Source organism: Ictidomys tridecemlineatus, chromosome 9 (genome assembly GCF_052094955.1).
Source record: "Ictidomys tridecemlineatus isolate mIctTri1 chromosome 9, mIctTri1.hap1, whole genome shotgun sequence".
In the NCBI taxonomy this organism is placed as follows: Eukaryota; Metazoa; Chordata; class Mammalia; order Rodentia; family Sciuridae; genus Ictidomys; species Ictidomys tridecemlineatus.
Window position 1 is genome coordinate 97,765,641 of NC_135485.1, and position 25,569 is coordinate 97,791,209.

Genomic DNA, 25,569 nt, shown 5'->3' on the forward strand with positions numbered 1-25,569 from the left:
CTTCCTTCTGTCTCACTGCCAAACGTTTCCCTCGCCTCTTCTGCGGGAACCTTTGTTTTACCTCTTTCGGAGCCGGCTGGTGCGCGGACCGGTTCGAAAGAAGCTACCGGGAACGGACCGAGTGGCGGGGCGGAGCGGTGAGTTATGACGAGGGACTTGCTCCCAGATGCCTCTGGGAGGCTCGAGACCCCCGCGAGGGGCGTGTGGGAGCTCTGTGTGGTCTTGGTGTTCTTGCTTAGTTAGGGTAAACCTCGTAATTTGCTGGTGGAAGCGTGCCCCAGCCTGATCGCTTTCCCCTTGGAGAGAGCACTACTGCCTCCTCCGAGGGTGTTGTGGACTAGGGACCCAGCTCAAGGGATTAAGTCCTTGGTACTGTGTCTTGGTCCTTAGAGGTTTATAGTGACCTCTCTGTACAGCTCTTTAATCATCATCTGGTTCCCGTGTCAAGGACCTTCCCCGTGCTAGGCCCTCGGTGTGTTTTGCTTGATCAAAGGATTGACATTCGTTTTTTACTTGTCTCCTGCTGTTTTTCAGCTTCTCTACAGTTTGACTAATTTTGGATTCGGGGCCTTTTTCGCCTGTCCTGCGTTTCCAGACGTGTCTCTGAGGCGTTAATGTAATTCAAGGCTGAGTACTCCGTGGAGGAATGTAAGGGAGCATCTTTAAAAGAATATTTATCGAAAAGGATTGCAAAAGCGTTGCAAAGACATAAACAGAAAGGTTTCCCAGACCCGTCGTGAGATAGTAGCTGTATTATTGCATTCTGCATGAATTGAGTCATTTTTGTTTATCTTGTGCACATGCAGATGATCAACTTTGAGCTGATTCTGAGATTATCATGTAGGCTGAAAAATGAGGTCTAGGAAATAACATTTATATTTATAACTACCCAATTTTGATTGGACAAACCCAGAAAAAAATGACATTTAAGCAAAAATCTATTTCTTTGATTCAATAAAAATGTAAAAGCACCCATTAAATTGCAAGAACAGAGAAATAACTGAACAAAAAATCCCTTCTCTGGTGAAGTTTACCCTTCATTGACATTAATGAATTTAAGCCAAGTGAAGGGTTAGGAAAACAGCCTTGTAGATAAGAACATTGTACAAGTTCCTAGTCATACAAGAGGCAGGTTTTGTTTTGTTTTGTTAACATTTGGTTTTGTTGGAGGCTGGAGTTTCTTTTTTACCTTTTGCTGAAGTGACCTGGGAATGATTAGAATTATGTAGGAGAGAGAAGATGGTTATACTTTGCTTTGATCACTTAATCTAATAATTCTATATCCTTTCTTTTGTGATAATTTACAAAGAAGCAAAAAAAAATAGTTAAAAAAAAGTACTCAGTTATACAGGGATAATAACACCTGTGTGAAAAAGAATGTGGCTCAAGGTAGACAGTCCTGGCACCATGAAAAAGTATCAAAAGATACCTTAGAAAAGAAACTATTAAAAGAATTTGGGGTGGAAAAACACAGCAGATTCCAGAGTCTTCATGAGAAGTAATATTTGAACTGGGTATTGATAGGATGTGGAAGTTAAATAGATAAAAAGCTTTCCAGGCAGAAAAAAAAAATAGTATTGGCTCTGCTGTAAGGAATTTCTGGGTCTAAAGAATGGAGGTCCTATATGTCAGTTAATGAATTGTCTTCTAAATGCCAGGCCAAGAAATTTGGGCTCTATTTTGAAGGCAATGGGAAAGCTTAATTTTTCAGACAAAAATAAGAAAAAGAAAGCTGCATTTCATAAAAATTAATATGGCAAATATTGAAGTTAAGGAGAATAACTAGATTATTGGTATAATACAACTAAGCTAATTTAGACCTGAGTTTTAGTAGCAGCAGTACAACTGAAAAACAACACATTCTGAGTCAGAACCTACAGGATAGGCCAGCTTATAGTTTTGGATATAAGGAATAGGAAAAACTCAATGAGAGAAAGATTTAGACCTCAGACCTCATTAACAGAGAGTTATATCATTTACTGAAATAGAGTACAAGTTAAGGAACTTTTGGGAGAGATATTCATAATATCAATTTTAGTTTTAACTGGGTTTGAGATACCAATAGGGCATCTAGGTAAGCATGTCTGCTAAGTAACTGGGCATATGAAGTTCCAGTTTAAGAGAGATTAGAGTGAAGGAAAGACATATGAAATAATCTGGAGATGATAGTTAAAACATAATATCTATAAAATTTTCCAAAGAATAATTTGGTAACAGAAATAAAGTAGCTAAGGATATAATACTTGGGCAATACTAAGAGCAGTAGAAATGAGGCAATGAGCCACAAAAATAAGTAGTTAGAGGTACAAGTGGAAAAACCAAAACAAACAAACAAACAAAAAAAAAGAATATGACAGAACTTATAGTAGGAGAAACTTTTCTGAAAGAGAAAGTACCGAGCTTATATTTACTTGATCAGCATTTACCAAAGACCAGCTATTTGCCTGGCATTCTGGTAGACACGGAGATTACAGCAGTATGTAAAACCTATCCAACCCTCAGAAAATTCACATTCGATTAAGAAATATAGATATCATTTATATGATTAACACTGATGACTATTACCAATAAATATAGAAAGTTTGGGAGCCATACAATAGTAAGACTTCTAATTTTGTTGAGGAAATGAGCAGGAAAAAAAAAAACACCCTGAGACTTGAAGGACGACCAAAATGTGGTAAGGCAATCTTTCTACTAAAGCATTGAGATAAGAAAGGTTATGATATATTGGAGGACTTGAAATAAGTCATGTGGCTATAACAGAGTGAGAGTAGCCTGAAATAGAAGGTAACATTTAATAATTTTATATTTTGTGCCATATACTGTTGTAACTAATTTAAATGTAATACCAGATCATGTAAGGCATTAGAGATCTTGTTAAGAATCTTGTTCTTTAACTTTGGACCATGAGAAGTGATTAAAAGTATTTTTAAATAAATGAAATGAAAAAATTGAAAGGAGGACAAGAATGGTTATGGAGAGACCAGTTAGGCTATTGCACTAGGCCAGATAATAGATGATGATAAGTTGAGTTAGAATGGTAGTAGTAGGAATTGAAAAAGATAGATGGATTTGAGATATATTTAAGAGGTTTGGTGATTGAATTTGGGGGTAGGAGTTGAAGAAATGGAGGAATTCAATCTGATTCCCAGTTTTCATGCTGTTACAATGGGGTAAATATCATTTGAGAAAGGTAATACTAGAGGAAGAACTGATGAGAAGAAAAAGAGTGTATGAGAGGTTTTATTAGGAATATGTTCATTAGGAGGTCCCAGTGAAATAGCCAGGTCAAGCTGGCAATTGGATCTTGTAAGAGAGGCACAGTCTGGAGAAAGAAATTTAAAATCATTGGTAAAAGACCGTAGATCAAATGATCTAAGGTAGAAGCTGTCAAACTATAGAGTGGATCAGACTTGCCGAAGAGAGTTTAACACAGATTTCTAGGCCTCTCAGAAAAAAAATTTCAGTAGGTCTGGGAGTGGAGACCAGAAGTTTTCATTTCTAATATATTTCCAGGTGATGCCTATACTGCTGATCCAGAAAACATGTTTTTAAAGAAGGAGTAGACTAAGAATTCCAGAATCTAGCCTTGAGGATCTCATTTTTAATTGAAACAGGAGGAGCCTTTTAAAAAAGACTGAGAAAGAAGTAGAAGGGAAAAATTCTATTTATCATATTTGCTGAAAAATGACTTTGGTAAAAGCATTTTCATAGAATAGTGAAGCAAAGGTCAAATTGAAGAAATTGCAGTCCAAGTGGAAGGAATGAATAAAAAGTGCAAAAAATAGAGATGTTCTGAGGAAGTTTGCTAGAAGACAGGATAGGAAAGTCTCAAATAAATTTAAATGCCACTAGAAATAAAAAGTCATAAATAATAAAAATATTATAATTTATAGCTCAAGCCTCCAGAAAGTGTAAGAAAATATAGGATCCAAGTACAAGTGACATTGTGTAAAGAACCATCTCCTTTTCTATCAGGTGGAAAAGTGGAAAGGATGGGTGGCAGGAAGTTGGTTTAATTCCCAGTGATAGCTTCCGCTTTCTCTGTGAAATCCGTGAGGCTATCTACTGAAGTAGAGATGCACTTTTAAAGAAAATGGAAAATGTATAACTGGTATTTGCAGGAAATGGGAAAGGAGTTTATCAGGGAAACATGATAGGATTTATAAATTGTATTGAGGGCCAAGATGAAGTTGGTGACTCTGGAGATACAGAGTATATATGTATTCCTCTCAGCTATACTTAGAATTTTGGTGTAGACAGGGAGAAAATAACTGGGTGATGTCTACATGTAGGTAAAACTACAGGACACTGAGGCAAGGATGCTTACAGTGCTGACAGAGTTATTCAAAGGTTAGACCTTGCAATGTAATATGGATAGGATATAAAATAACATACTACATTAAATCAAAAAGGATAATAAGAAGTAGAGAAAAAGATCATTGCTTAGTGATGGAGATTTTTGTATTACTTATATACATTTGCTATAGAATGATCTAATAACTCATTCCTAGAATGATCTAATAACTCACTCTTACCAATACAACTGCTTTTATTTCCCTGGGTCATTGACAGTTTTAAAGTGTTAAATATTGATTTCTACATTCTCTCCCCCCTCCCTTTTAAGGCAACACTTAGGTTTCTAAATTAAGCCTTCATTTAACATATTAAATTTCATGTTTTGTTTTTCATTTATATAGGACTTTGTTTTCCTCAACTTTAATGTACAGTAAAAATAATATGGTTCTTTTACAATGTACATTAGTTATAGGTTTTAAATGTACAGGAAAGGAATTGTATGGAAGTAACACAATTTGGTATAACTCAAGGAAAATGTCTTTGGTACAGCAAATAACATACTCCTTTATGACTTCCTTATGACTATGTATATTTTCCAGTAACAAGGGAGAATAAAAAATAGAGAAGGCAATAGAGATAGGTGGAATAGGTAAAAAATTAAAATATAAAAGATAAAACACATAACCATGAGTATTTTACTTTAACCTTAACCATTGTTTCCTGTTTGGTGAGGAAAAGAAGTTGGGCATGAAGGTGCCAGTAGGCAGAAAGCACAGGGAACCAAAAATTGGAGGCCTTTATAAATTCAAAGACCAGGTGGAATGGGAGTAAAAAAAAGAAAAAAATAAATAAATTGAGAAGAAAGGTTAACTTGTTACCCTGAGGAAGTTACTGATTTAAGGCTATGGAAAAGAGTGGTGGAGATGGTAGTCAAAAAGAAGATTGATTGTAGTCAAAAAGAAGAGTACTGTGACAAGTTTCAAATTTTACTGGCTAAAGATAAAGCACTTTAAGGTTGAAATTCTAAATAAATTGAGTGTAGAAGTTGGAGAAGATCATTGATAGATTCTCAGTTGTCAAAGATGATGGCAGGGATAGAGGAATAAGAGCCTGGTGCAGATACTTTATATATTATTAACAGTGAAGATACCTATGTGAACTTCAAGAGATGATAAATAATAGTCATGGACTATTTTTCTAAAAGAAATAATGTAAAGTTAAGTTCTCTGTAGACCTCTTTTTTACTCTTGAGAAAGAACAAGACAAAGGAACACTGCCTTGGTGGAGGTTATAAGGGATGTGATGTCATTGAGGAAGTGGTGAAAGTAAAGAGAGATAAGGAGTGCTTGAGGAAAAATGGAAAATGTAGGGTAATAGAGTTTATAATTAGTAGGAGCTAGCAATGAAGTTAACGTGGAGAGGCAGAAGAACTGAGCTGAATGAGAGCACTGGAACAATTTTGAAGTAAGATTAGTTTGTACCTTAAAGCAACTGTGATGTATAAAGAGGAAAGGGGAAACTGAAAGTTGCCAGATAGACTAGAGCAGTGGCCTCCAAAACTTTTTTCATTTATGCCATGAGTTAAAAAATTGAGAGGGTCTGTTTATGTGTATGTATACGTATATATGGCCAATTACATGCATCACTCTGTATATTAATAGCTTATTTTGTAATTAAAAAATAGAAATTTTAACATTTTTGTCCACATTGTATACTACTGGACTTGTGGACATGTCAGTAATTAGACTGAGGTATAAAGCCTGTTAAGTTGTGTAGTTACAGAATTGTATATAAAGAACTGACTCCAAAGTTTAAATATTGGTATTTATGATTTCTTATAATTTATGTGCTGTTTTCACCTGATTTTAATATAAACTTTTTATCTCTTATTATTGAAATATGTAACAATACTTTGGTTCCATCTTTTTTAGCATATAAATTTAAAGTAATTTCTTTCTAGAATACTACAAGGTTTCTTTTAGGTATCAACCCTTTGTCAGTATTCAGTAAAACAGATTGTTCTGGATATAATAAATCCCTGTACCCTTTACTTACATAAAATTAGGCCAATAGAAAGGTAAGGCTGTGTTCCCTTTGTACATTCTGGAGGAGTGGCAGGTTTATACCTTTAATCATGGAAATTGTACTGAGAAGTTGTTTTTTCCTTAAAGTATACATGATCCCCAACTCCATGAGTAAATTTTAAAATAAACTATCTTTTCCTACCACTTTATAGAAAAAATATATATAATAATACAGTTTTAAGCAGTGACAAGCTGCTTTTCCACTTTGTCAAATCCTTACTAATAAGACTGTTTGAACAGTTACTTTTTTTCTTATAGTATTGGCCTTTGGACTCCTTTGTAGAGGTGATTTAGATGATACTTTCGTAGAGCACAGAATTTGACAATAACTTTGAGTTTATCAAATAGATAAATAATGCCTTCTTGGAAACTTGAAAAAAAGCCTAAGGGTGTTTGTATGTGCTTCCTGTCAAACATGATGAGGGAAGTAGAAGGAAAATGCATAAAGAAAATTCATTTTTGGCCCGTGCTTTCATATACCATGATTCAACCTACAACAAGCTTTAATAGTATTTTAAGTCCCTGAAAATAGAAGATTACTGTAGAATCGCTGACAGACCCTTAACTACAGTGAAGCTAGTGTGTTGCATTATTATAATATTAACCTCAAGGATAGAAGAGAAGTTCAAGCTGTAGTATATTGATCAAAGGATTGAACACACAAAAAATACATTTTTATTTTAATAATTCTTTGCCTGGAGAGATATTTGAAAAAGTGACAACCAAAAGTGGAACCACCTGATAGCACTGTTATTAACCAAAAGCAAAACTTTTTAATGTTTTAGAATTTTCTAAGCCTTTGATATACGTGTTCAACTATCTCAGCTTTTCTTTAAGCTCCTTAAGACACACAACATTGTAGGCTCTGTGAGATACGTGTAGTAGATATGGAACCGTCCCTCAGAAACCTTGCTGTTTTTTAAAAAAAAAAAATAAGGTTAATACATGAGATATCACAATCTAAATGTGAACTAATAAAGTTTTTATTAATATGTTTTCTGAGACAGTCAATATTTGGGGCAGAGCACTAAGGAAGTGAAAAAAAGAGTTGAGGTAAAAGTTGCAGTAGTTACTTCTGTAGCCATCAATTAATGCACCTTTTAACTGTTGCCCTCCTGTGACCTGCCTGCTCCCCCACCCCACATGCACACTAAATCTTTGTTTTTATTGTAGAAATAGGTTTAAGAGGAGAAATTTTAATATGTAGTAAACTTGGCCTAAATTCAGTTAGTTTCCTGTGTGCTGAAACTATACATGTATCTTAAAACACCTAAGAATGCGCTCTGTAGCATGAGGGATATAATCAGCACTTAAAATTATATCATGGATGTAGATACATAAAAAAACATAACACTGGTTGTTCCAGATGAAAAGAATTAGATAACACCAGTCAGGAATAAGAAACTTTTATCTGTAATAACCTTTTGGAAATTTTAAATTTTGTATCATCTTCACAGTATTATCTACTATAAATAAAAGAACAAAATGTATAAAACTTTGACTTAAGTCATTGTACATTTTCACTAATTACCTCTACCTCTTTTATTCCTTCAGGTGTTTACAATGGCTGCTACTGTGAACTTGGAACTTGATCCCATTTTTTTGAAAGCACTAGGTTTCTTACATTCAAAGAGTAAAGATTCTGCTGAAAAGCTAAAAGCACTGCTTGATGAATCCTTGGCTCGGGGCATTGATTCAAGTTATCGTCCAACTCAAAAGGTACCTACATAAATAAAAAACTTGGAAAGAAATTTGTAACACTTGTAGTAGTATAGTGGTAATATTTAGACTATCTCACAACAATCTCTGCCATGATAATCTTTCTTTCTGGCATGAAGAAGTGGTATTCTTTGACTTTCTTCCCTTAAGCTTTCAGGGAACTGTTAAATCACACAGAAAAGTTAGTTTGGTCTAGGGAATATTCTGTCCCACTGCCTGATGTGTATAGAGACCTACTTTTTCACGATTTACTTCAGTTTCTAATACTTTATGATCAGAATTTTTTTAAGGCTGCTTAAAGGAATCACAGCTTCTAATTATTCTCTTAATGTTTGGGGACAAAAATATAATAAATTAAAAGGATAGAGGTTTTCAACAAAGTAAATTAAAATATGGACAGCTTAATTTAAGGGAAAAGTAGGTATGGATGAAATCAGATGTATAACTCCAATCTTGATAATAACAAAGCAGCTAGTGTCAGCCATTATATAATAAGAATATATGTTTTGGAACCAGAGAAACTTTTTTAAATATAATTGTATAATGATAATGATACCAGCTTGAACATTTACTGTGTCCCAGGCGCTTTGCTGAGTGCTTTATGTGTTTAATTAATTTCAATTGTGATAATGATCTTTTGTAAATAGATATTGTTTAAATGCTTGACATAGGTATTGTTCAAAGTGTTTCCCACATTTTATAGTGAGGAAACTGAGAAACAGTAAGTTCATTTTACACAGACTCTGATTATTGGCAAAATGAGAATAATAAGATTTCAGAATTGTTTAAATTATGTTATCTCCTAGAGTAGTATCTACCTGGCACATCATGGGCTCTATGTGAATGACAATGCTTATTGTGTTCTTTAACACCTATTAAGACATTCTTTCAAAGTTTTCAGATCTGGGAATCTAGATTCCAGACTGAGAAGGGGGAGATAGAATAACAAGATTTGCCAAAGTTCAATCAGAATCTGAAGCTCAAGGTGGGGTCATGTCCCAGGCTCAGTGCCTAAGTTTCTCTAGTATATATCTTTATAATCACTATCTTTGTAATCACTTTGTAATCACCACAAAGAAATTTGGGGAAATGATGGATATATATGCATTTTATTGATAACAGTGATGGAGTCATGGGTGTTAACAAATGTCAGAATTTATCATACTTTATACTTGAAGTATATGCACTTTGTATATCAATTATTTCTCAAGTCCTTTAAGAAAAATATGTTATATTGGCCATGATATCTTAGTTTTTAACTGAAAATTGTTTGGATTTATTATCTATTCTTTACAATTTATTAGTCTGGATATTTTAATTACTGTTATTTTTTATTTTATTTTTTAGGATGTGGAACCTCCCAAAATTTCAAACACAAAATCTATTTCTATTAAGCAAGAGCCAAAAACATCATCCAGTCTTCCTTCTGGCAATAATAATGGCAAAGTCCTTGCAACAGAAAAGGTAAAGAAGGAAGCTGAAAAGAGACCTGCAGATAAAGTAAGATTTTATTTTAACTTAATTTATGAAAAACTAATTTAGATGTTTCATAGGCAAAAATAATGCTTTTCCTTCTTCTTTTACATAATACTATGTATAGATACAGAATAACCATTCAATAAATATATTTTGATAGCTGTAGATACTGAATTTTTGAAAAATGAGTAAAATTTAGAAGCATTTCTCTTAACTATTTTCTGAAGTCATTGTCAACAGATATTTGAGCCCTGGGGGTGTAGTAATTCAAATGTAAGCTTTACTCCATAATTCAGAGATTTTGGATGGAATGGTTATAAAGAAATAAAGATAGAAAAGAACCAGGTGCTGTGGTGCATATCTATAATCCCAGCTGCTTGGGAAGCTGGGGCAGGAGGATTGTGAGTTCAAAGCCAGCCTCAGCAATTTAGTGAGGTCCTATGCAACTCAGTGAGACCCTGTCTAAATAAGATATAAAAAGATCTGGAGATGTAGCTCAGTGGTTAAGTAGCCCTGGGTTCAATTCTCAGTATAAAAAAAAGAAAAGAGTAAAGATGTAAATGCCTAAACATGAATTTTGTTACCTAATGGTAGCACCTTAAGTATAGATAATTCTGAGATTGTATATTTTGGATGATTTCTGCAAATAGTTATTAGAATTTTAGTAATTAACAAAATAATTACACTAAAAATATTGTTCATTCTCCAAGTGATGCTTGATTTTTCCTTCCTTCTTTTATCATTGATTTTTAGTTTTATTCCATTATGATCAGATAAGATGCATGGTATTATCTCTACCCCTTTATATTGTCTAAGAGTTGCCCTGTGACATAATATATGGTCTATTTTTGAGAAGGTTCCATGTGCTGCTGAGAAAAAAGTGTAACTACTTGATGTTGGGTGGTATAGTCTATATATGTCAATTAAGTCTAGGTTGTTAATTGTGTTATTGAGTTCTATAGTTTCCTTATTTAACTTTTGTTTGGAAGATCTGTCCAGTGGTGAGAGAGGTGTATTGAAGTCTCCCATGATTATTGTATGGTGGTCTATTAGACTCTTGAACTTGAGAAGAGTTTGCTTGATGAACACAGCTGCACCATTATTTGGGGCATATATATTTATGATTGTTATGTCTTGTTGGTGTATGGTTCCCTTGAGCAGTATGAAGTGTCCTTCTTTATCCCTTTTGATTAACTTTGGCTTGAAATCTATTTTATTAGATATGAGTATGGACACTCCTGCTTGTTTCCGCAGTCCATATGAGTGGTATGATTTTTCCCAACCTTTCACCTTCAGTCTATGAATATCTTTTCCTATCAGATGCGTCTCCTGTAGGCAGCATATTGTTGGGTCTTGTTTTGTGATCCATTCTACTAGCCTGTGTCTCTTAATTGGTGAGTTTAAGCCATTAACATTTAGGGTTATTATTGAGATATGGTTTGTTCTTCTAGCCATATTTGTTTATTGATGTTACTAAACCTGATTTGTTATCCTCTTTGACTACTTTCCCCCCTTTACTGTCCTACCTCCCATTGTTGGTTTTCAATGTTATTTTCCATTTCCTCTTCCTGTAATGTTTTGCCAAGGATTTTTTGAAGAGATGGTTTTCTAGCTGCGAATTCTTTTAACTTTTGTTAATCGTGGAAGGTTTTAATTTCATCTTCTATCCTGAAGCTTAATTTCACCGGATACACGATTCTTGGTTGGAACCCATTTTCTTTCAGTGTTTGAAATATGTTATTCCAGGATCTTCTAGCTTTCAGAGTCTGTGTTGAGAGATCAGCTGTTATCCTGATTGGTTTGCCCCTAAATGTAATCTGCTTTCTTTCTCTTGCAGCTTTTAAAATTCTCTCCTTATTCTGTATGTTGGACATCTTCATTATAATGTGCCTAGGTGTGGATCTCTTATGATTTTGCACATTCGGCGTCCTGTAGGCTTCTAGGATTTGGGATTCTGTCTCATTCTTCAAGTCTGGGAAGTTTTCTCGTATTATTTCACTGAATAGACTGTTTATTCCTTTGGTATGGAGCTCTGTGCCTTCCTGTATCCCAATGACTCTTAAATTTGGTCTTTTGATATTGTCCCATAATTCTTGGATGTTCTGCTCATGGTTTCTTAGCAGACTTGTTGAGCTGTCTATGTTCTTTTCCAGTTGAAATACTTTGTCTTCATTGTCTGATGTTCTCTCTTCTAAGTGATCTACTCTGCTGGTAGTATTCTCAATTGAGTTTTTAAGTTGGTTTATTGTTTCCTGCATTTCTAGGATTTCTATTTGTTTGTTTTTTATTACCTCTATCTCCCTGTGAAATTGATCTTTTACTTCCTGGATTTGTTTGTCAGTGTGATCTTTCATTGTCTGATTTTGCTGTCTCATGTCTTCCTTGAGACTCCAGATCATCTGAAGCATATATATCCTGAACTCTTTATCTGACATTCCATCTGTTGCAGCTATTACCTCTTCTAAAGTTGAGTTCACCTGCATTGCTTGTGGTCCTTTCTTTCCTTGTCTTTTCATGCTGCTCACGTTTCTTTCTGCTTGATGAAACTGTTGTGTTTATGAGATTTTTCCCCCTAATTATTTATATTGCTCTTGTATAGTTGAAAAATCTCCCTTGCAGGGCGGGTAGTGGCTGTGCTCCTCCTCTAGTTGGGGTGATCTCTCTACTGTGCTGGCAGGCTGCTAGGCCTGCTCTGCCGGTTGTTCGCAGGTCTGCCCACCCTGCGGGTGCGGATGACGGCTCTGCCCTGCCCCCCCTCCAATTGTGGCGATATGACTACCACCCCCTCGGGTTGTTGGGCCTGATCCGGATGCGGGCGGCTGCTCTGCTCTGCCCCTACTCCAATTGGAGTGACGTGTCTACCATGCTGGCAGGCCTCTAGGCCTGTTCCGCTGGTGTGTCTCAGGTCTGCCTGACTCTGGCAGTAGGGGGAGTTGGGGGTCGAGAGTCCTTTGGTTCTTGCGGTCACGCCCACGGAGAGATTTTGAAGTTTCCCGGTTGTTCGCCAGGTGGGTGGGGCTGTTAGCAGAGCCCGGAGGGCATGGCCATGTGCTGGGCCATGCGGGGACCCTTCTAGCTGAGTCGGGCCACCGGGAGCCACCTGAAGAGCGGGGCAGCTTTGTCTGCGTGGCTAAGATCCGGGCGGGTGGTTTGGCTGTTCGCAGAGCGAGAGCAGGGCCTCCCGGGAGAGCCAGTATGGCGGGGGCGTCTGTCGGTTTGGGCTGCCACTCTGCTCCGGGCCGCCGCCGCTTTCAGAAGCTGCTGGTGGCTGCGGGATTGGACCTCTGCGCCTGCCGGGGGGGGGGGGGCCACCTGTAGAGCCGGCTAGCTGCGGCTGCCTGGTTAGGAACCGGGCAGGTGAGGCGGCTGCTCCCAGAGCGAGCACTAGGCCTCCCAGGGGAGCCCGGATGGCGAAGGCCGACAGCCGGTTCGGGCGGGGAGGGCCAAGTCGCTCCGGGTGTCCACCGCTTGCAAAAGCGGCTGCTGGCTGCAGGACTTGACTTCTGCACCCGCCGCGGGGCTACCTGTAGAGCCGGGTAGCTGTGGTCGCGTGGTTAGGGACCGGGCGGGTGAGGCGGCTGCTCCCAGAGTGACAGCTAGGCCTCCCAGGGGAGCCGCTTGCTGTAGCGGCTGATGGCTGTGGGACTAGACCTCTGTGCCCGCGTGGCCGTCCAAGATCCACTTCTCTAGAACAAACTGTCACTTCCAATAAACCTACCACTTCACGGCAGCTCTCCTCTTAAGGGAATTATGCTAGAAGTTCCTCCGTAGGTAGGCTGCCGCTGTTCCGATGGGTCTTTCTTATCCCGTTAAAGTGGAGACATTGGAATCACTGCTTCCTCGCCGGCCACCATGTTGGATCCTTTCGTCCTTATCTCTTTATGGACATATTAAATAGTTTTTTAAAGCATTATTCCTAAAGTGTATGTAGTAGGGTATCTACATCTTCAACAGTACTAGGCTTTGCCAAATTGCTATCCAAAGTGGATGTATTAAATTTATAATATAACCCAAAAAGTGCAAGAATTCCAAATTCTTCACATCTTACCAGATTTTGATTTTTGTTCATCAGGTTTATCTATAATATTTATGTCTTAAAGGAGCCAGAATTAGCTTTAAAGCAATGAGTTAAGTCTGGGTGGCTGGTAAATAGCTCATTGTTTACTTTTTCTCAATGTATTTTAAATATTAGTAGTTCATGATTTAAAATATTTAAAATAAAAATAGCCTTAATAGTGCTATTATTTATCAAATCAAAGCATCTTTATAAGAAAAAGAAGATAGCATAAGTAAATTCATTTGAACTTCCACAATTTTTTGATAGAATGCCAAGAGAAATACAGATATATACTAAACTGTTCTGATTTATTTATTTATATATTGCTATTTTTTATATGCTGATTATAAATTAGTTATAATTTTTTTACAGATCTTTAGTGGGCATATCTGCCCTTATTTGAAAATATCTATAAAACAGACTTGGTCATTGCGCACTGTCCATCTTATTTATCAGTGATTTAAAGTTTGTTCTACTATTATTTTCATTATTATTTCTGATTGGGTACTTTTTATAGATGAAACCAGATGTCACTGAAGGAGTTGATATTCCAAAGAAACCTAGACTAGAGAAACCAGAGACAAGATCCTCTCCCATTACCGTCCAAACAAGCAAGGATTTAGCAATGGCTGATCTTTCTAGTTTTGAGGAGACTAGTGCTGATGATTTTGCCATGGAGATGGGATTGGCTTGTGTTGTTTGTAGGTAAGTTGTAGCTTGCTACAGATTATGATTCTTCTCCCTTTTTTTTTTTTCTTTTTAATAGCAAACATCTTCCACCTCTCCTCCTACAAAATCATTGTAATTAATAGGTACCTTCTTTTTTGTTTTGATTATTTGGGAGTGAAGAGGAACTAATAGATTATTACCTTATGAATTATGTCGTATGGCAATTTCAAGATGTTAATCTTGAAAATTATCAAATTTTTTATCTTCTTAACTATAGCTTCTTTAATCTGCGTGTTATAGTAACCTTTTTTTTTATTCTTGGATTCTCGAGGGGAAGTGATTATTGCATATTTCTGTTCAGTAGTAGACTTAGTTTCCTCCATCTTTCTTTTTAGAAAGTCTGTGTCACTTTTTCCTTTCTGAATTATTGATAGCACTCATAAAAATAAGCTGATATATATCATTTCCTAAAATACCATTACATCTTTTTCTAAGAAGAGTGGAAATGAAAGGGGCATGTAGGTTATATTAAGTGATGTTTAAAGACTTGAATGCATGTTACACAAAACAGATAATTCTGCTTAGTATAAAACACATTTCAAAATCAGAAATAGCTTGATGTCTGGGGTTAGTTGTAAGTGTTAATTGTTTTCATCACCTAACAACAAAAATGATTGCCATCTTTGTTGCTATTTACTTAATAAAAATGTTTTCATTTGAGTACATTGAGACTGAGTAAGCTACTGTATTTTTGTAATTCTTATATAAAATAATTGTGCTTCTAAATAAGGTCATTTGTGAGAACTTCATTGTTTTCAAATATATTTTTTATCTCAGCCTTTACTATGAAAGTTACAATTTTATAAATAAATGGTAAAGTATTAATAGGGAGTGATTTAGTTAACTGTAACCCTTCTTCAAGAGACTCACTATAATAATCTGTATATGTTATGATAGATTTTTGTGCTATTAGAACTTACCTTTTTTGGTACATGTATTACTTCCTTCTATTCATTTGATCAAACATTTATTGAATGCCCTGTGTCTACATAATGTTATGCTAAGCATTGTAGATAATTAGGTTCAGTTTTTATATTTTGGTAACTCATTAATGATGATGACAGAACAGTTTAACAGCTAACTATCATAAAGAAATTTGATAAAAGCTGAAAAAGAATTATGAGACTGTTAGAGTACTGGTCAAATTCTACTACCTTTTGGGAGAATGAAAAAAAATGGGGAGGAAATGATGAGAATATAGCCAAACTTAATTAGTAAGTCCTATATATTTATTGATGATTGGACGTACACTTTTAAAGAAAGAAAGTGTTTTTGCAGGCTAAATATTGGGATTTATGATTTTTTTATTTGTTTTTCTGGGTTTCTTTTTTCTTTGAATATACTAAGCTTTACTGGAACAATCCTGCAATGACTTTAAATTGTTATATTCAGAAAGATATAATGTTTAATGATATATTTTTTCTTAGACAAATGACAGTGGCATCTGGTAATCAATTAGTAGAATGTCAAGAGTGCCATAATCTCTACCACCAAGATTGCCATAAACCCCAGGTGACAGACAAGGAAGTGAATGACCCTCGCCTGGTGTGGTATTGTGCTCGATGTACCAGACAAATGAAAAGAATGGTAGGAATCATAGTTTTTTCTATTTTAAACTGTCTCTTATGTTTTTTTTTTAATATGTGCTTTCAGAATAAACATTTGGACATTTAACATTGAAAATAAAAATAAGCTGATTATTTTAATGTTTGTATATATAGGATATTTGTGGGATTTGTTTTCTATGCCTGAAAATTACATTACATGCATTTTTCTCTGTTCAGATTTTAACTTATTCTAATATAGATTAGCAGGATTGAAGACTCACTAAATATGAACATTCCTTATTTATGTCAGTGTATTTATAAGCAGTATATAATACAATAAAGCACCGTGAAAAGTGGTAAGATAAAAAACCTCAGTGTTTGTTGAGTCTGCTAAGAAAATATGTCTATATCTAACTGAGTTTAAACCACCAAACTTACAAGTTGTATGCAGAGACAGCGTCTATTCATGAATCTTTATCTTTCCATCTATGTGTGTCATTTTCTCTGGCCATTTATCTCATTTTTCCAAAATACTTTCTGTTTTTACTGTTCACTAATATAACTTGTTATATTGGATAGTTTTCTTTTATTTACTTAAAAAGTAATTTATTTCATAATTTTCCCTTTAAAGAAATTAAGAAGTTGCTATGTAATTCAATGAGTTGTCTCTCCCCAGGTCTTTCTTCCCATGCCTTAGATTAAGAACTCTTTTTTTTTTTTTAATTTTTTTTTAGAAAGAGAGAGAGAATTTTTTTTTAATATTTATTTTTTAGTTTTCAGCTGACACGACATCTTTGTTTATATGTGGTGCTGAGGATCAAACCCGGGCCGCACGCATGCCAGGCAAGCGTGCTACCGCTTGAGCCACATCCCCAGCCCCAGATTAAGAACTCTTGATAGAAGAGATTTCATGTCTGTTAAAGGCATTTCTACATAAATTTCCTGGCTACCTATTTCTTCTTAAGGTCAAAAGTTCTTAGTTAAAAGTAAAAGTTCCAGATATTCATTTTGTGTTTAATTTGTTAAATCAGAAATATGAAGTGTTTTTATTTATTCCTGTAGAAAGTAGTAAAATTTCAATTGTATTCATACTTTTTGTTTATAATAGTAAATATCTTTGACATGGTACAATTTTTTTTGTTTAATCTGATTTTTATTTAGTTTATAATTTAAACCTGCTCTCTAGTATCTTAAAGAAAATTTTTTCACTTGAGCAATATAGTGCATTTCAATATATTGACAAGAAACCACCAAGAATTGATAATTGTCAAAAGAATGGGTAACAGTAATCTATTTTTAGTATATTTCCAAAGTTAAAAAAATTGTTCCACTGTAACTTTCTTAATTGCTAAAGTAAACAATTTTCTCCCACATAGTTTTTATCAAATCTGTATTTATGGTTCTAACCCTCTTTCTGCATGAGGTTTTACAGCTGACTAGATAACCCTACAAGTCCTTTAATTTCAACACCTTTAAAATTAAAATTGTTCTCTTCTCTAGTTTTTTTCCCACAATTTACCTGAATTAGAAAACATTCTTGATGTTCTCTTAGTTCTATTTTAGTTTGTTTGCTAAATTTGTTGATTTTACCTCTTACATATCTCTGTCTCTTCATTTCTCTTATTATCCTGTTCCACAACTCTGTCACTGTTTATTGCAATAGTCCCTTAAAAGTTCTCTTTGCTTCCCTTCAACCTATTTTATTCATTATAATATTTAGAATTATTCAACTAAAATTCTTAACCATGGGCTGGGGGGCTCAGTGGTAGAGCGTTTGCCTTGCATGTGTGAGGCACTGGATTCGATACTAGCACCACATAAAATAAACACAATAAAGGTATTGTGTTCATCTACAACTAAAAATATATATAAAATACTTAGCCAGTCTTATCTAAGTAACTCAAGTAGCTCTCACTTACTTATATGAGTTTTATACTCTTTAGGGTACATATATGGGCCCTCTGTTTTTGAACCACAGCTGCCCGTGAAGCCTTCTCTCTCTCTGCTTCACCATATAGTAATATGCTCTGACCTTGCTAGATTAAGTGCATCATTTCCTAAACATCTGAACTTTCATGTTATGTATGTTCTGTTTCTAGACATCACCTTTTCATCTTAGTAGTGTTTATTCTTATTTGCTTTGCAAATGAAATGAATGAATTACATGAATGAGATGAGGTTTATTCATTTGTGTAGCATCAGAGCAAGAACCCAGGACAGGACACTTAAATTCTGTTGTTCTCATTCTAAGATAAGTAATATGGAAGAAATGTAGATCAGTACCAGAAATCAAGAGTCATATTTCATATTTTACCACATATAGTCTTCTAACATCCTTAATAATACTCTTAATCTAAATATTGCTTTATAAGTAATGTTGAAGGTAGATGTACTTTGATGTGGAAATTTAATATAAAAAGAAGCATTAATTGAGACTTACAGACCAAGATTATGTAGTATGCAGATAATAGCAGAAGATGATGACAGAAAAAAGTTCAAACAAGGATAACATAGGTCAAACTTGGGCTTACAGAATGGAGACAAATTATTGACAATTTCCTCGGTATTGTATGGACCTGTGAGTATTGTCCAAGACTGTGGAATAGCTGACTGAGAGTATCTTTTCCCATACGATATAAATAGGCTCCTCTGGATTGTTTAATTATCCTTTATAAATAATGATGATGAATAAATAATAACTGTTATTGTTGCACACAACCTATACCATATTCTTTGCTAAACTCTTGTTTATGGGTTATGATTCATTCTCATAACCCACCTTTGAAACAGATGGTACTATTCACTTGGCAGATGAAGAAAATGAGCCTTTTAGAGATTTACATGTTTTTCCTGAGGAAACATAGCTTAGGAAGTAGTGAGCTGTATTTTAATCCTGCTTCTATTTGTCTCTAAAAGCTGTGCTCTCGAGCACTGCATCATACTCTTTACACAGTTATTATTATCTACCTATAAAACACTAAAGTAAAACTGAGAAATGACTAGAATTTATACGAGAATTTAGTAGCATGTTTAGTTATAAAATAAAGATAAATTATTAGACAAAATAAACTGAAAATGCTTAGAAAGGAAAAGGCAATGAAATTCTTTCTTGATAACAGAAATTTTTACTTATGAACTTTCTGTAAGGATTTAGTTTACTTAGTTATGCAATGTGGGAAAAACTCAGAAATGTTCATTGCTTATCAATAAATTACTTTTCCCCCTCCCTATTCTTTTTTAAAATCATATAAATGATCTGAGCTGTTTTTAACTTACCCTCTAACTTAATGACTCATGCTTAAACCCCAAGAAGAAAGCTCTTAAATGCACTTAATGACAAATAAAGCTAACTGGTTGCATATGTGATTAGCCTTCCAAATGCATAGGATTCAACCAACTACCCAATGGGTCAGAAATATTGATGGGGAAAAATTATTTCATCCTGCACATGTATAAACTTGTTTTCTTTGTCATTATTTTCACAACAATGTAATATAATAACTATGATTATTTCCAAAACAATACAACTATTATTTCTAATGCTTAATATTAATACTATGTAGAAACTAATGAAATGTGTCAAACTACTAATATGATGATGATCATAAAAATAATTTGTCTTAACAGTCTGTATTTTCAGTGTTGTCACAATATTTTTTTTAAATATTTACCTCTATTTCCATTCAGTGATTAGTCCTTGACAAGTTTCATGTTTTATGCATTCAATTAAGATTTTTGTATTAATTTAACACACTGTTTTTACAGGCTCAAAAAACTCAGAAACCACCACAGAAACCAGCTCCCACAGTTGTTTCTGTAGCTCCTGCTGTCAAAGATCCATTGGTTAAGAAACCAGAAACTAAACTCAAACAAGAAACAACCTTCCAAGCATTCAAGAGAGCAGAAGTCAAGGTACATTCCATTTCATCTTAGTCTACATTTATATCTTAATTTATTTGATTAAATAATAGTTACTTAATAAGAAATTTCATTAGAAACTTTATATTTTGAATTTAGATTCATTACTATTAGGAAAAAAATCGTTATTTTATCTCTACTCTTTCTCTTTTTGTCACAGATAGGAACAATCTGTGATCATTTCAAGATGACATTTCTTGGTACTTTGTGTAGTTACATTTGCAGTAGGAATTTCAATTAAATTCTAAGTACCACTGCCTGCAGTAGCAATAATTTTATACCTTATAGTTCTTGGACTGATCATCCTCTTAAATTTTTTTTTCCCCTACTCATTGGGTATTAAGGAAATTTTCTTACATTATCTTGTTTTTCTCCTTTATTATCATGAATTTTCATGGTACCTACTTCTTATACTAAGGGTTACTATCTAATGTATAACACTTTTCTCAGTCCTAGGTTTGCATTACATTATTTATTACTAATATTCTGGAATTATTATAGAATAAAATATTGTTATTAATAACAATACTTTTACTGAGTTATATATTCCAATTTTAAGTGTAATACTAAAGATACAGGAAGAGAATATTAGCCCTAAATTCTCAAAGATTGAATCCAGAAAATCTAAGGATACTACCTTGTCTCTGTAGCTATGAGTAGCAAACTCAAGAATCTTGGAGTGATGAAAAAGGTTATCAATATAAGGTACTCTGAGAAAGGTACTAACATTTATTTGCAGATCATTTTTTATTTAAATTTACTAGTGAAGAGTTGATATCCAGGGGATATTCATTATTGGTTTGTCATATAGCAATTTGGCAAACTGAGATAGGAAAGAGAAATACTAATTTATTAAAACTAATTTGGGTTGCTATATCCAGTACTTACCATTTTTTAATAATTTTTATATTAATCTGTTATTAACGTTTATTTTTATGAAATCAATATGACAAATCAATTAAAGTCTTGGCTTTCATTTTTGTCTGCTTATGAGGTATGGGTGTTTTATGATTAAAATGAATTACTTTACTATGAAAACATTTTGTTGCCATTTACATGTAAAAAAAATGGCTGTCTAACTTGAATAATGGCAAGAAAAGTATAGTTAAAAATATTTGACAAATTTATTTTTCATACTGAATAGTAAGAAAATTACTTGGTCTCCATGTTTGTCTTATTTTACTTCTATGTGTCCTGATAATATTATAAGCCATCTGTCATTGTGCTAAAAAGCAATACCAGGCAGTGGCACCATTAAAATAAAATGCCAAACACATAGAACTTGCTTTCTTGTTTATACTTTATCAGTGTTGTTCTTTTTAATTACTTCAAGTGGGTTTTCTTTGGTGAAGTTTGTTGAAATATCACTTAGCCATATGGCAGACAGTTTTATATTTAATAGAAAGAAAAGAAAAAAAATTTAATCTTTTAAAAATGAAATTAAAAACTATACTACATCTGTGTTCTTTTGCTTTCTTGACTAATTTTTTTTCTTATTACCAGTATGAATTCCTCTAGGAATTTATTTTTTATATATTTTTTCTTATCAGGATAATATCTTAAGATAGTTACCATACAATATTATTACTTAAAAACAAATCTTAATCATTTTTCAGAGCATGTGAACAAAAGTCTGGACTTCTCCTCTTACAAAGCAAAGATCACAGAGCATACTATTTGGATACTTTTCCATTGGTTAACAATGTTGCTGGATGCAGTGGTACACATCTGTAATCCTAGTGACTTGGGAGGCTGAGTCAAGAGGATTTCATGATTGAGACCAGCCTCAGCAATTTAGCGAGGTCCTAAGCAACTTAGCAAAACCATGTCTCAAAATAAAAAATAAAAAGGGCTGGGGATATAGCTCAGTGTTAAAATCCCAGGTATTAAAAAAAAAAAAAAGAAGAAGAAGAAGAAGTAGTATATATGTAAACACCAAACATTATCTTGTAAAAGCGAAAAATGTTTTATTAGTTCTTGCAGAGTTCAGTTCTAATATATAACCTGATATATTTTAAGCATAATAATAACAGTTTTTTAAAGTAGGATAATTTTTATGAGGCTTTACCCATTACTTATGTGTGACCCTAACACTTTGGTGAGATCTTTTAATATGAAGGTAGAATATCATTAAGAAGTTCAATTCAATCAAAGCATGGTATAATCCTCTGATTATACCATATTCAGGAGGCTGAAGCAGGAGGATCACCAAATTTCAGGCCAGCCTTAGTAACTTAGTGTGACTCTGTCTCAAAATAAAATGGACTCAGGATGTAGCTCAAGGCAGCACCCCTGGGTTCAATTTCCAGAAACAAAACAAAACCAAAAATAAGGAAGTTCAGTTCACAATAATTTGAACAAAATGTAAAAGTATATTTTTGCCCAAAGTGAAAGTGAAAAAAATTGTGAACAAGAGCAATACATATTTATTGTGGCATTGGTATCACCATGAGCTTCTTATTAGCCAAGTTAGGGAGTTGATAGAAATGGTATATACCCTTAAGAAACATTTGGGAATAATTTAGACCTACCTAAATGCCACTGGGCACCTTATGAAGCAGTTGATAGTATCTTCTCTATGGAAGTAGAAATCTGTTATGTGATAATTTGTAATAGAAATGTGGACAAATTGTGACACTAAAATCATGAAATATTTTTATTTTTATCTATTATTTATTTATTTATTGGTACTGAGGATTGAACTCAGGGACACTCAACCACTGAGTCACATCCCTAGCCCTATTTTGTATTTTATTTAGAGACAGGGTCTCAGTGAGTTGCTTAGCACTTCACTATTGCTGAGGCTGGCTTTGAACTCTCAATGTTCCTGCCTCAGCCTCCTGAGCTCCTGGGATTATAGGTATGCACTACCATGCCCAGCAAGATATTTTTATCTTAATATATTATAAAAATTGTACACTGCCAAGTAGTTAACTTTTGTACACTTGCATGTATTTTGCAGTGCAATAGCTGCTACTCAAAATTTGGTAGCAATTTTTTTAAAAAACAAAAAATGGCTTTAGAATCTATATATAGCTATTTTCTTTCTCTCACACATTCACTCAATAAATAATTATTGACTGAAGTTTTATCTCGGGTATCTTCCTCCTGAATATTTCAGTTGTGAGCGTTATTGTCCACCAAGAGTGGATTCAGTTTTCGAAATGATTCACAAGTCATTTGAAGAAAAGTCTAAAGAATGAGATTTTTTTTCTGAGCTAGGTAATATTTTTTCAGGTTTAAAAAAAAAAACAAAGTTAAAGCACTAAATCTTATTTTCTCCTCTGATTTGTAACAATCTAAAAGGAATTCCTTGTATTTTCTTTTGGAATCATTTGAACAAGAATATGGCATTCAAAATTTTTTCTTTTGCAAATTGTGACACTCCCACTAACTATGGATAAGTTTTGTTCTGTGTGTTTTTTCAGATCAGTTTTTTAAAGAAACGAATTTTGTGTTACTATTTAAATTTTACGAACCATTTCTTTTGTATAAAATGACTAAAAAGTAAATATGTTATATATTCAAGGATACTATATAGGTTTTGATTATACTCGGCTCTAATGTAATGTTTATTTTATTTTTTTAGACACCTCCAGTTATTTCAGGAAATTCTTCTAGTACCAATGTTTCCTCTTCAGCAACTAGTGGCCTAACTGCATGGGCAGCTTTTGCAGCCAAAACTTCCTCTGCCAGTCCATCAACAACAAAGTTAAGTTCAACAACACAAAACAATAGTGGAAAACCTGCTACCTCATCAGCCAACCAGAAACCTGTGGGTTTGACTGGTCTGGCAACATCATCCAAAGGTGGAATAGGTTCCAAAATAGGTTCTGGTAATAATAGTACACCCACTGTGCCATTGAAACCCCCTCCACCTCTAACCTTAGGAAAAACTGGCCTTAGTCGCTCAGTTAGTTGTGATAATGTCAGCAAAGTAGGTCTTCCCAGTCCCAGTAGTTTAGTTCCAGGAAGTAGCAGTCAACTAAGTGGAAATGGAAATAGTGGTACATCAGGGCCCAGCGCAAATACCACTAGCAAAACAACTTCAGAATCCAGCAGCAGTCCCTCAGCATCCCTTAAAGGTCCAACTTCACAAGAATCACAGCTCAATGCTATGAAGCGATTACAGATGGTCAAGAAGAAAGCTGCCCAAAAGAAACTCAAGAAGTAATATGACCAGTCAGGTTTTTATATCATTTTACCCCAAAGATACAAAGGTTACTATTAGGATATAAATTGTAATACACTGTAATTTAATAAAAATCTTGGTTATCAAATTTCTATTATTTCTTACCTTAAAATATTAAATATTATTTAGCAAAATATGAAAATGTTTTAATTTTAAATCAGTCCTTCACATTTTTTATTTTATTAATTTTTATATTGTGTAAAAATAATGAGTAGAATGATTAATTCTTGATGAACACTTCAGAAGATGATAGTATATGCAAATTTAAAGAAAAAGAAATAGTTCATTTAGCAAAAAGCCCAAGAGTTGATCCTGCTGAAAGTGGTGCCTTGCAAGGGCAGGGATGACCCAGTGTAAAGCTTTCTTCCTCCCCCAATATTCTGAGTGCTCAGTGTCTGTTATCAGTGTCATTTCAACTGATTCCCTCTCTCCAATTTTTTCATCTTCTTTAAAATTAATTTTTTGTAATTAACTTTCCAGATTCCTCTATTATATCTTTGCCTTTTTAATCACCTCCTTTCAATTATTTCAGAATCTGTTTCTTCCAATAGATTGTATACTCATGCCCTTTTGATAAACAGTATTTTTCTCACATTACCCACTTCCTTCCATGTTGCCAGTGTAATACATGCACATAGTATATAACCAATAAATTTTTGAGTATTGACTCATGCTCATTATGCACATTCCTGAGAACTGAGTAAAATATCCATTTCCAAGAGTCTTTGTGGATGGGAATTTATAACTTGTTTACTTACAGTTTCTTTTTATACCATAAAAGAAAAGGAAGTTTTCACTACTCAAAAATGTGATAGCATTTTATTAAATTATATAAAAGAGGCTGCTATACAATGATTAATTCTTGTCCATGTTTTGTACATTGATAAGTCAGAAAGTGCTTATAGTTTTGATTTGTTTGTCCCCCAAGATTTCATGTGTTAGAAGCCCAGGGGTTATTAGTAGGAGGTAGTAGGAGGTCCTTAGGTCATTGGGACTACTGTTCTGGGAAAGGATTAAAGTTCTGAGGGCGCTAAGCTCTCACAGAGTGTGCTATTGTGTTATAAAAGCCTGAGCCTGACTCCTGAATCACTCTCTGGTTTCCTGTATTATGAAGTAATCTCTCCCTCTAGTATGAACTCCAATCATGATATCATCCTCCATGAAGTGGTGCAGCCAGGGGATTTGTTGTGAAAGCCTGTGACATAATTTTGGACTTTGAGTCTCCAAAACTGCAAGCTAAATAAACTTCCTTTCTTTATAATGTTGCCCAGTCTCGGGTATTTCATTACAGCAACAGGAAAAAGTAGCCAATATAGAAAGTGTGAAGGCTCCGAGTTGTTGCCTTATAAACTAACAAATTAGCTTCTCATCATTTTACATATATAGAATGTAATAATAATAGACCAGAAAAACTGTCTATTATTCCCAGCAAAGTATAGCAACCATTTAATAATCCATGTATACCTCATTTCTTCTAGAAAGTATTAATCCAGCAAATTTCCACATTTAGAAAACTGTGAGTAGCAAAGGGAGGAACTAACTACAGTA

General features: G+C 34.3%; 1 protein-coding gene across 2 annotated transcripts; it reads left to right on the plus strand.

Moving 5' to 3' along the window:
• The first annotated feature begins 6 nt into the window (after positions 1 to 6).
• Ints12 (integrator complex subunit 12) lies at positions 7 to 25,286 on the plus strand. 2 transcript variants are annotated; one of them, XM_078021851.1, is made up of 8 exons: positions 9 to 137; positions 535 to 648; positions 7,938 to 8,102; positions 9,450 to 9,602; positions 14,153 to 14,340; positions 15,792 to 15,951; positions 19,677 to 19,823; positions 23,419 to 25,286. In XM_078021851.1, exons 3-8 carry the CDS (start codon positions 7,947 to 7,949, stop codon positions 24,001 to 24,003), a joined length of 1,389 nt encoding a protein of 462 aa, XP_077877977.1. In that variant the 5' UTR covers positions 9 to 137; positions 535 to 648; positions 7,938 to 7,946; the 3' UTR covers positions 24,004 to 25,286. The 2 variants fall into 2 exon arrangements, with proteins under 2 accessions (XP_077877976.1, XP_077877977.1); XM_078021850.1 differs by lacking the exon at positions 535 to 648 and having other exon boundaries at positions 7 to 137.
• Positions 25,287 to 25,569: the final 283 nt, after the last annotated feature.